Consider the following 12,610-nt stretch of genomic DNA (forward strand, 5'->3'; position numbering starts at 1 on the left):
CCCCCCTACGGTGTTTGTATGTACGCTTTTCTGAGATGTTGTTCTGCGGGGCACACTAAGTAGAATGTCATATAGGGTGTCCCCTTCTGGCTGCTGCAGATAACTTATTTTTACAGAAAAATTATGACATAACTAGAGATAAAAAAGCACCTATCTCAGCACAAAATTAAGGTATATAGGCTATACACATGCAAAAATCTGTCAAGCCCAGACATAAGCTGTAAGGGTAAGAAAATGCTGCAGAAATAGTGGTAAACAATAAGAAAAGTTGTGTACAATTGTAATTTCTATTCACTGATTAGTCTAACTGTCTTCACCCAGGCATCTGCAGAGTGGACCGTGTAAGCAGTTCCAGCATGTGAAGGTGGATTCTCTCATTCAGCCAGAATCCATGTCCACTGTGTCTGTTCCAGGTAAGCTCTCAGCCATCTCATAAAGAAGGCTTTAAAGAAGGGTTATCACTTACCAAAGTCATCACATAAGATCAATCAGTGCAAGGTGCTTGCACCTGCCATTTTGTTTTTCTGAAATGTCATACTGGGAACCTCCAATAATTGGGCACACGTCATATGAAAAAATGCACTTGGAAACCAAGTCAATTCTTTGGTGACTCTTTCCAGGTCAATGTTGTAGAGAGGCCGGCCTGAGTTTGGACTTCGGCTCCAAATCGATATTTAAATGCAGAGCTAGACCAGTTTTGGGGTCTCCTAGTAATGCAACTCTAATAACATTATTCAGAAACCTTGTACATGCCACTAGGAGGTCCTGTAGGTAATAAAGTATACAATATACAACACTGTCAGGAGTGTTTGAGCAATTTTTTTGTAAACGTTAACCAGTGTAAGCACTCCTGACAGTGTTATAGTTTTTCCCAACCCCTGTCCCTGCCATTTTTGCAGAACACCTTGGTCTACATATGAAAAATATGAAAGCATGCAAAATAAAAAAAACTGAATTTGGTAAATAGTATTAATATTAATAACTATTCATTTATAGTTAACAGAATACAATATTTTTCCCATCATTGGTTATTTGAGTCCAGTGTGTCAGGATTGAAAAGGCTGTTTTCCTTCTGGCAGCTTGATTCCAACTATCATAGTTCAGTTTGAAATTTGAAATCCAATTGGTTATGTGAAGGAACACTTTCTTCCACCCTAAATTGAAGTGACATTAAATTCAGGAGTTAAAATTTAAAGGAGTTAAATCTTAAAAATACATTCAAGTTCCCTAACTAGTAACACAAATGAATCTTATTTGTGTATCACTCAGCTGTAGATCCTCAAATCATCTCTGGATTGGTGCTGACACTGTCCTTCCTTCCAGAGGGTGGCTACATTGTTCCCCATGGTCCTTGTGTGTGTTGTGAAGTGGCCACCACTCCAAGCTCACTCCCATGATGGACAACAATTCCAATACAAATTAGTAAACTAAACGTGAGATTGTAGTCCATCACAGGAGTGAGCTTGGAGCGGTGAATACGCAGGGACAATGGGGAACAAAAGTAGCCCCCCTCCAGAAGGAAGGACAGGGGCAGCACCAATTCAGAGATGATTTGAGGATCTACAGCCGAGTGATACACAAATATGATACATTTTTCTTACTTGTTGTCTTACTTGGGTACTTGATTTCGAAAGGATCAAAAGCACTAGTAAGCATCATAAGTGCTTATAGAAAATCTCTTCACTTCTCCTTCAATAATTTCTTCCTTCTCCCCACAGAGAATGGAATGATTGGGTGCTGTGCATGTGCTGCACCCATTCATTGGCCGAGCTGGGTCTCAGCAGTTTGTGCATAGAGCATCAACAGGTTCATTTGTTACAGCCCATCATTGTCAGCTGCCTTTGCATTTCCATCTTAGATTTAAAACTATTAATTAGGTACATTTTATTCTTTTTTCCAGCTTCCTGGTGTATCCTAAACCGAGACTGACAGCGTTTCTTGTGAAACTGTCCAGATTCTGTCTGTAACATCAGTGGCTCACTGAGACTTGTGTCACCGTCCCACCAGAAGACCTCAGCTATTCTGGCTGAGATGTGTCTCCTCCTGATGACAATGTTCAAGTGCTGTCTTTTCAACCCACCTAATGGGGAATGTATTTGCTTGTTATAAAGGGAAACCCTCAGAAAGCCAGTATAAGAAATGCCTCAAAATATTTACATAAAATAAAGCAAAATCAAAATAACAATATGTGTAAAAACAGCCTTAGCCAGGATTAAGGAGCCCACCTAGTAACCCGTATAAACCAGACCTTTAGGGACTAGGCCCATGACACAGACCTTTAAACTGCATGTGGAACCAAACCTAACTTTTGTTTGTAGGTTAACAATACTCTACAGGTATATAGTAGGATCAAAGTCAATTTTTTTAAGAAATAGTAAAAACTATTCATAGGAAACCACATTCTAGATGCTGGATTATATAAACATAATACTACCATGCTGCCATGTATTAGTAAAAAGTAGACCCATTCCTGTTTTTTGTTCTAGGTCTAAGTTTAAAGAACTTCTCCAGAGAACATTAAGCCTAGGGCTACACTGGTGAATAAATCTCCTTACTACTGAGAGATTTGACCACGTGTTGGCAGTCACCTCATGTGCAGCGTAGTGAAATTATTGTGCTGCTAATGAAATAATTGCCAGTGAGAAATTAAACCAATTAGTAGTAAATAGATTTATTTGCCAGTATAGCCCAAGCCTTACCCTCTTTATACTCACAGATAGTGGCTGTCCAGTAATATACCCATCCCTTCTGGTTTATCAATTTCCATGGGAAGGCCAAGGATTGTATGAAGTCTGAGACCTTATCTTAAATTAGCAGAGCTGAGATGGACTGGTGTGGAGATACACAAGGAGCTGAATATATAGAAAGGACATGCTTCATCACAAACTGGAGCACACACAGCCTTTACATGACAAACTGGAGCACACACAGGTTCTACATCACAAACTGGAGCACACACAGACCCTACATCTCAAACTGGAGCACACACAGACCCTACATTACAAACTGGAGCACGCACAGACCCTACATCACAGACCCTACATCACAAACTGGAGCACACACAGACCCCACATCACAAACTGGAGCACGCACAGACCCTACATCACAAACTGGAGCACGCAGGACTTACATCACAAACTGGAGCACACACAGACCCTACATCACAAACTGGAGCACACACAGATCCTACATCACAAAATGGAGAGCACGCAGGACTTACATCACAAAATGGAGCACACAGATCGTACATCACAAACTGGAGCACACACACAGATCGTACATCACAAACTGGAGAACACGAATGCCTTATGTCACAAACTGGAGAACATGCAGGCCTTACATCTCAAGCCTGAGCACACACATGTCCCACATCAAAAACTGGAGCACACGCAGGTCCTTCATCACACACTGAAGCACACACAGGTCCTACATCACAAACTGGATCACACACATGTCCCACATCAAAAACTGGAGCACACACAGGTCCTTCATCACACACTGAAGCACACACAGGTCCTACATGACATCCTAGAGCACACACATGTCCTTCGTCACAAACTGGAGCACACACATGTCCTAGATCACAAACTGGGGCACACACAATGGCTTTAGTATGAAGATAATGTCTCAGTTATCAAAGAATGTGCTCCTCAAGAACACTTACATTTATAATCTGAATATCCACTTCATTTTGGGAAGCTGAACAGCCAGTCTAGAAAAGGGCTTAGGCCTCATCCTCCTGATTGCAGTGATCTATACAACTCTGAACAGTCACCCTTCCAGAATAATGTGAAAGATTTTACCTCCTTCCTGGAAAACATATTTAGCTGTATATCCTGGGGTTAGTTCTTCCTAATTTCATCCACCGATGCATGGCTAGGTTCACAGAGCCACCGTAGCAGCTGAAACCTTTGCCCGGTTATACATTCTTTTTTACCCAGGGAATGATGAATATAGAGGACCTTCTTGGAATGTTGATTTCTTTTTTAATTATGTATTGTTTGATATTCTATATATGTACTCTGTTCACTATTGGTATGGGAATTAATGCCTAGTGCAATGCAAGTTGCTAGAAAATGTCTTTCCAAAGGAATTATTTATTATAGGATATGTACAGTTGGAAAACGTACCTATTAAAACTCTTAAACTATGTTGTGTCATTGTAAAAAAAAAAAAAGCATTTGTTGTATTTTATGATCATTATTCTTTTTTTTTTTTTTATTTCCTTCACAAACCACCTGTATACTCTCACCATGCTGTCATCTACATTACTGGACTAACGTGAGCCTGACCTTCAGACGTATGGGTTTATTTATTAAGGTATTATGAAAGTGCAATAGAACATTGCAACTATCACTGGAATGCAGTGGCAGCAAAAGAAATGGACTGGAATGAGTATTACCTGCAGTGCCACCCACTTGTGAAATTTGGTATAGTGGTTCATCCATCTTGATGCAATGGTTCCTTTTAAAAGCACAATTACTATGTACTAATATGATTGCAGTGTAGTGACCAGTGGCAACCAGTCTGTTTGATGATGAAAAATGTGAAATAATTTTGCTTGCGGTTAGCTACTTTTTACAGTAGCACTAATTAAGTTCAGACAGAGACGCAGTGCCAGATTTCACCAGCACATAGCAGTGCCTACGAATGTAAATTTCTGGCTGCCAGTAAAACTGGGTAGTTGGAGGTTCAACCGCTTTAAAGGAGAACTATGGGGTCAGTGTTTTTCCCATAGTTCTCCTTAGGGTAACGGGAGGACACAAACTAGCGTCCTCCCGTTACCCTAAGCTCCTATCTAGAGGCAGAGCCAGCTGTACCCGCCCCCTCCCCGTCCGTTCCGCCAGTCAGCGCTGGCAGATCGGAGAGGGGAATCCAGCCCCTCCCCCTGTCACGGCAGAGAGCCGTGACAGGATCGAGAGGCGAGCGAACCTGGTATGTGTTCGCTCACCTCCCGATCTACTGAGCCGACCTGTGACAGTCTCATTGTCACAGGTCGGCTAGAATTATGAGGTGAGTGAAAAGCACTCACCTCATAGTTCTCCTTTAAGGAATGTATTTTCCCATAGAAGAAGAATTACCATAATATACTGCATATTTTCCATGCTATGTGTAACAGGTTATCCCTCACTGAGATGACAGCACTTCTGACATTGCCTTCATCTGCTTTTCCTTCCAGAGGGAGTCATTATTGTTCAAACATTATCCAGGGTCAGCAACTACATTCTGTACTGTGGTGTTTTGCTAGCTCAAAGATGACACAATTCTTTAAATTCTGGCAAAAGGGCAGATCTTGGCTGTGTTAACAAATGTCTGACATAGCTCAGTCCCTGCTGCAACCTCTCACCTTTTGGCTTGCTAGAAAACATAACAATATTGCAGTCCGACTGAGGAAATGTTTCCTTTTGCCTGCAGCTGATTGATATTCAGAAAGATGGACAGATGGGGCTGATGGTTTTTCTTCTACAGGTAATGTATTGTCGATGTAGGTAATGTAATTGTTGATCTGCAGCATTTTAACACTGGGCAGGCAACTCTTATTTACAGAAGGGCTTTTAAAGCCACTTCAGGGTGGAGACAAAGGTGGAGCAAACAGGGGCACCACACCAATAGATTAGAATACAGAGATGTTTGTTCCACCAAAGTAATTTCAACAAGATCGGTAGTTGCAGCCAAAATGTTTCCTTTGCCCTATGAGCTCCTCATAACAGCTGCTGTGTAAACAAGTTTAATATCCACCCAGTAGCGATTCTACATACACACACAAGTCCTGATGAAGGGGGCAATTTTAAGGCCCCAAAATGTGTTGGCTTCACCTGCCTCTTTTTTTTTTTTTTTTTTATCAAAAATCACTAACTATGTGGCGTGGTGATTTGTGCTTCTGCCTCGTAGCAATGGGGGTCCCTGGTTCAAATCCCAGCCAGGTCACTATCTACAAGGGGTTTGCATGTTCTCCCTGTGCTTGTGTGGGTTTACTCCAGGTACTCTGGCTTTCTCCCACATTCCAAAGACATGCTGGAAGGTTAATTGGCCCTTGCCTAAATTGTTCCTCATATGTATGCATGTGAGATAGGGATCGTAGATTGGCAGCTACTTGAGGGCAGGGACTGATGTGAATGTGTACTATGTTCGGCGCTGTGTAAAATTGTCGGCGCTATGTACATAACTGAAATAAAGGGGGAAAAATATGTGAGCAGAAGTTTTAGTTGCCATTTAATTCACAGCAAAATTATACAGAATTATACTTCCTGTTGCAGCAAGTTAGTTTTATGAATAAATAATTTAATAGATTTCAGAGAAATAATCATTGGTGAGAAACCCTTCTGTGCCAAAGGACCTGTCTTTATTGGTAGAGGATTTCTTTGTTCAATGACTAATGTGCTGAACATTATAGAGATCGGTTGTGTTTTTCAATTTAGTGGACCTTGCACACATGAGATCCATCTTACAGGATCAGTCTCCACCAGATCATACAATATAGTCTCTTAGGAGAAAGTATTAGCAATTAATCTACTGCATAGGTTTGAATGAGAGCAGGAGATTAATTGTTCATTCATGAGATTGCTGGATGATTTTCTTTCTTCTGAAGTATTCCCCTGGGGGATCGGTCTCATCAGACTGCTCGCATAACAATCTCCCGCAGCAGCATCATGCTTCTCTTCTTGAGAAGCTTTTTGCATTCTTGGAGATTAACCAATTGTGGGACCAAATTCCATCTTAGTACCATGAGATTGCACATACAGCCTTTGCTTGCATTAAACCATTCTCATTTCTACAATGCTGTATGTCTGAGGCCCTAGCTTAGGGTCAAGAGTGGAGCTTGGTCTGATGGCTTTGCTTACAGTCTCAATGGCGGATTATCAGTAGGCTCCTTCCTAGGCCACAGGTGCCCACTAACCATTGGGGAACCTTGGGTGAATAATTAAGCGGAGTACCACAGGATTGGATCAGTTGAATAACCAGATATGGTGAATGAGTTGTTTTTTTATCGAAAGTCAATACCAAACCTATTAAAAAATGCCACCTACAAGGCTTTGTTCTCTCTTTGGGAGGAGGAGAGAACAGAGCTCTGAAGAAGACTAGGGCTCTAGTCTTGGGCCCTAGTCTGTGTTGTGGGGGCTCTGACAGTGACTTCTGTGACAACGAAGGGTGAAAATCTGCTATATTCTTAAGTCACGAATATAGTGTACCAATACTATTGCTGTGTGTTTTGTTGTAGCTCTTGTGAGCGGATCAAAGGCTTAAATGTTCACACCAGTGCACTAAGCAAAAATAGGACATTCTGATTTGAAACACAATGCAACACAAATGTATTCTTATTTGTATTTTATATTTACAGTAATTGTCTTTGATCAGATTGATGACTCATTGATCAATCTAGAAAGGTAATGCCGCCAAAAGAATTCTGTGAGGAATGACACGGGTATTGCTGACTCAATAGGCCCATAGCTGAAATGGAAAATCACTCTGCTCTATAGGGGTATACGAATTGAAATGACTAAAAATTGTACATACTATCCCAACCTAAAGATGTTGGAAAACCTCTGAATGACAGTTTCATGTATTTTTTATCACAGTGATTGTATCAGTGGATGTCAGCTTCTTGGTCAGTCATCTCTAGGGGGTGGCTGCATTTGAAGAAGGTTGCCATCTATATGACAGACCGGTAACCAGCACATTCTAGAAATATTTCTCAATTCTCTGGTTTCCCAGGCTGATCATTGACAGCAAAGGCTTGTTCCTTCATTAGGATTTTATTTTCACATCCATACCTCCTTAGTCAGCAGAAAACCAGTGTTCTGAATATTATTCTAGCTGATTCTTCTACCAAGGAATACGCATAGCAGTATGGGTTGTTTAATGCATAAGGAAAGGATTGTACTTCTACCAGTGACATAATTCAACTCCAACTTGTGACAAATAGCCAAGACAGCTGAATTACAGAAACAGTATGTGAATTTTTACCTGCCAAAATATTCCTGATGCTGATCAGCCACTTCTGTGATTTACACACCCCTGCTACAGTTTACCCATAAAGGTGGCTTTACTTTCTAGAGAAAGTTTTTGTATAATTAAACCATTTTACACCCTCCAGGTGTGACACTGTGTTTGAAGACCTCTTAGAGGCTGAAGATGGGGTGTTGTCCCCAACACCTTGATGGATTGAGAGGACTGCATGGTGCAGGTAAGTCAAGGCTTTAGCCCTACCTATAGGATCCCTGTGTGCTGCTGCTCCTCCGCTTACTTAGGGGGTTGAGCATGGCTCCCCATTCAGTTGCAGCCAGCAAGTAAACAGTCCGGCACACTTTAATTTTAAATTTAGCACCAGTCCCTATATTTGTGGCTCATGCCAGGACCACTACATCACCGTGTGGCGTCCTTCCTGACCAGTGACAGAAGAGGGTTCCCAGCATCCCCTCTAAGCATCCTGTTACTTTTAGTCATGACCACTGTCCCCAATAGGAATCACTCTCCTCCTCAGAGGCTTCTTTAGCCCCTTCAGACTCTCTTCCCCCACACATTTATACAGAGAGGTTTTAGACATTATGTAGGATTTTAGGGGACAACTGTCAACCCTTTTGGGAGGCCTCAGACCACGGTGACCACAAGCAAGCCCCTTCATCCTCTCTCCCAAAGCTTGTCTCTAAACTCCCTTTGAGTGCTTCAGCCTTTCAAAATGAGGAAGAGGATGGTACCATGTCCAATTCAGGGGACTCAGTACCAGAGGCGGCACATTCCTCAAATATCCCTTCTGCGCTGAAGAATACAATTTCTATCCTTAGGGACAAGGTTCGCACATACCTTGCCTTAGCTGCTCTCACCCAGCCTACAGTCACCAGCCTAGGTTCCCTAAAAATGCCTCAGTCTACTAAAACCTTCATGGTACAGGCCTCAGCATGAAAAAAAATATTTGTGCCTCCACAGAATTTTCCTCAGCAATACTCTATTAAGGAGGGGTTCTAAAAGAAATGGACTGTCCCTGTTGTGGACCAAGTTATTTCCTGCCTTAACAAATTCTTCACATTTCCTGCTAAAGATATTTCTGTGTTCAAGGACCTGGTAGGGAAAAGGTTGGAAGCCCTTTTTAAAGGCCCTGTTTTTCTTGGCAGGCCATATTATGCAACCTGCTGTTGCGACAAGGTTAGTCTCCCAAACCCTGCTCAACTGGTCCTAGGACATGGGCCGGGATCCTGGATCTATTCTGACAGATCCATCTGTCTTGCGACAGATGGAGCTTTTACCTGGCTGGCTTACTCTACTGCACTGATGGATTAGCGGATACACTTTGCAAATATAGCAGGATGAGCTTCCTTTCAGTAGATATACAAAGAATCCTCCGGCTCAAGTGTTGATCTGAAGAACTTCCATGCAAGAAGTACCTCGTAAAGATGTTCTTTGTATGGCAATGGCTATTTGGCAACTCCTTGGGCACTTACATGAAGGAAATCACAGGGGAGAAGTGTACCCTTTAACCCCAGAAAAAGAAGTTGAGGGCCCCAGGTAAGACTTTGCCCCTGAAGGTGGATAGAGTTCCTTAATTTCCCCACAGGCCTCTGGGTCCAAGCTCAGACAAGGAACCCAGTTCCACCATAAACTAGCCTTCTGGAACTAGCCCTCCTCTCAGTGAGGGGGGGCCCTCCGCCTTACTTTATGCTGTAGAATTTGCCAACTTCTCAGTAATGACATGCAGATCTTCTCGCTGCCCTACAGAAGTTCCTCACAAGTGCATGTAAACTGCATGCTTGCCATTTGTCCCAGATTTTCCAGGACAGTACCGCTTTTTGTTTTGAGGTTCCTCCCAGCCTGTATCCTGGGCTTTGTCAGGAAATCACCTGCCCGCTCCTCACTCATATTAATGTAGCCATAATATACATATGAATGAGCAGGGGGAGTTTAGAGGTTAGCAAAGAGGTGGTTGTAGAGATTAGCACAGTGGGGTTTGGGGTGCAAAAGTGAGCAGAGAGGGTAAATTGGGATGCAGAGGTTATCATAGAGTGGGTTCACTGTAAATACATCCATTACATTAGTGGTCAGTGTAAATACCCCAGCAACATTGGTGGTCAGTTTAAATACCCCCCTTACATTGGTGGTCGGTGTAGAATCTCCATTGCATACATGCCAAACATTTCCAGCGGTACATGATTCAGAATTCTAATTTACAGCGTAATGCCTCCTAACTAGTTTTATTACACAAAATTTTGACACATATTACCGGCAGCCACAACAGGTGTCACAGTACTCAGCAGAATGGTCAGTGTCAAATAAGGATTTCTGGATATTTTATGCCAAATGTGTTTGCAGTGTAATTGTTGTTTATCATTGTATTCTCTGCAAGATCTTATGGGCTGCTGCACTTTATAGACCCATGGTTCTTAACTGGTGAGTCGCAAGCCTGTGTCAGTGGGTCATCACATGCCTTCCACTGCGCTAGGTGAGAGGCTCCCCAGCCTCCTCCTAGCGTAGCACTGTCCGTTCTCATGCCGAGCCATTCAAAATATGCTGCTGAGCGCTGGGTGTCAGCTTGAGGTGTGGTGGGCTGAGGGTCTGGCCGCGAGGGAGCTCCATCCATATGTGCATTGCTTGCAGCTCCCTTGCGTGCCCTGTAGAGGTTCCTGGACCGGAGTGACGTCACAATCTGGGTTTCCGGCGCCTCTACAGGACGCGCAAGGGACACAGCAACCCACACTAGACCCCAGGCTGCGGATCCAGTAGGAAACTAAGTGGATCTTTAAAAAAAAAAAAAAAAATTGATTTTAGAGTGTGTATATGTGCATAAGAATGTCTGAGTATGTGAGATTGTGTCTATCAGTGTTTTTAGGGGCCCATTGACACTAGCACAGTGCATTAATCGCACAGTCCCATGAGATTAACACACTGTACCACACAATCGCACCTCCCTTGTGTTCTGGTGTTTTGAGGTGCGTTGTGTTGCCATTCATTTGCATGGCACCCCAAATGCAGCTCCCGCCCACAGTTCGATCGCCTGCCCCCGGAATGCGCGGTACCACAATGCTGCACGTTCCAGTGTAGTGTGACTTGGCTCGCAACTTAATGACCAAGGACAAATGTGGGTCCTGAGGTTACACAGGTTGAGAACCACTGTTATAGACTGTAGGGACTAAGGCTAGACCTACACATGTGGATTTCACTCGTTCAGCCCTGGGTTTCTGTCCTAATGCTTCAAATATATATAGTATTTTAAAGTTAAATTGTACAATAGGTTAACGATATACCACTTGAAGAACTCCGCCCATTTTAAAATGCCCCTAAAGCCCAATCTCTGCCAACAATAACTTTGCAAAAAAACTGCACAGCAAAAAAAGATGTCCCTTGAAATGTTTTGGAAATGTTGACAACTATGAAACTGCAGTTGACCTTGTGACCTGCTTCAAGCTGCATTTGAATTCCAATAGATTTGTATGAAGAGTGAAACAAATCTTACTCAAAGAAAAAGCACATCCAGAAGACTTTTAGTGTTTGATGGCATTATACACAGATGACTCTCCTCTTATTCTGCTGCATACAAAATTAAAAAGGTAAATACAAAGAGTGATTGAAGATACTTGTGCTTGTTTAAAGTTCAAGAGATGAGACATAGCTTCTGTATCATGCAGATGTGGATGAGACAGAAACCAAGTAGTCTAATTTTTTGTTTTTTCCATAAAAGCAAACATTTTCCGGATTATAGTTTTTCATTTAGTAACAGAGGATTTGAACTCTGAAAGCTGTACCAAACAAGTGTCAGGCAGGGTGCAAAGACCCTGTATTGCCTATGATCTCCCTGCAGCTGATCTTTTCCCATGACTGACTTCCCATGCCTTGTTCTGCACAATGTCCGTGTATGGAGATGGCCATCTTCGTAGAGACAGGGTTTTGCTTCCTGATGGCAGAGTCTCCAGCCAGGGGAACAGTGAGCAGCACCGTAGTAATAGCAGCAAATCTTACTCCAAATAAGATGAGCAGTCAGAGCCTTAAATTCTATACTTGACATACAAACTATAAGACTGAAGACCCAGGAATGCCAAGGCACCCTCACATAGCAAGAAGCACACTTTTTTCAGGAGGTTACTGGCAAAATTTTATTTCTAGATGTCCCCTATAACTTAGCAAATCATCACGTTTAAGTCCTCTTTAACGTGTGGAAACGGTGGGAACAGATGAACAATGCATAGGTTTAGAGCCCCTAGAGCTGATATAAAATCTGTAAATATGTTTACATGCAGTACATTTGTTTGCCTTTCTTACCAGAGTAAGATAAGTGGTTGCTTTGGATATTACTAAAGACAAAGCATGGGAAATCTGCTAAGGGGGATCTTGGTAGAAGCAGGCCCGGCGCTACCGCAAGGCAAGTCAGGCGGCCGCCTGAGGACGCTGCAGGGTGAGGGCGGAAAAAACAGGGCATTTTGACAAGTATTTGTACTTGCCAAAATGCCCCGATGCTTGCGCTATGTTTTTTTTTTGTCACTTACCTTCGGTGCGGGAGAGCAGCGGCGAGTCAGCGAGGGGATCCCGACACGCGCGGCACCTCTGGCGGTCGCCGGCCAGCTAAATTAGGACCCCACCTGGAGCTCCTCCCACCGGACCAGCGCTGACTCGCCGCTGCTCTCCC

At 42.9% G+C, this 12,610-nt stretch overlaps 1 protein-coding gene across 1 annotated transcript in view; it reads left to right on the forward strand.

Moving 5' to 3' along the window:
• The window catches only part of NECAB2 (N-terminal EF-hand calcium binding protein 2), a 164,577-nt gene extending 162,200 nt beyond the window's left edge, over positions 1-2,377 (forward strand). The window contains exons 12-13 of the mRNA XM_018568055.1: positions 322-413; positions 1,901-2,377. Of these exons, the coding sequence (XP_018423557.1) occupies positions 322-413; positions 1,901-1,929 (121 nt within the window). The 3' untranslated portion in view covers positions 1,930-2,377. The remainder of the gene's footprint in view (positions 1-321; positions 414-1,900) is intronic.
• Positions 2,378-12,610: the final 10,233 nt, after the last annotated feature.

The sequence above is a fragment of the Nanorana parkeri genome, unplaced genomic scaffold (assembly GCF_000935625.1).
Source record: "Nanorana parkeri isolate BGI_ZX_2015 unplaced genomic scaffold, ASM93562v1 scaffold1132, whole genome shotgun sequence".
Classification (NCBI taxonomy): domain Eukaryota; kingdom Metazoa; phylum Chordata; class Amphibia; order Anura; family Dicroglossidae; genus Nanorana; species Nanorana parkeri.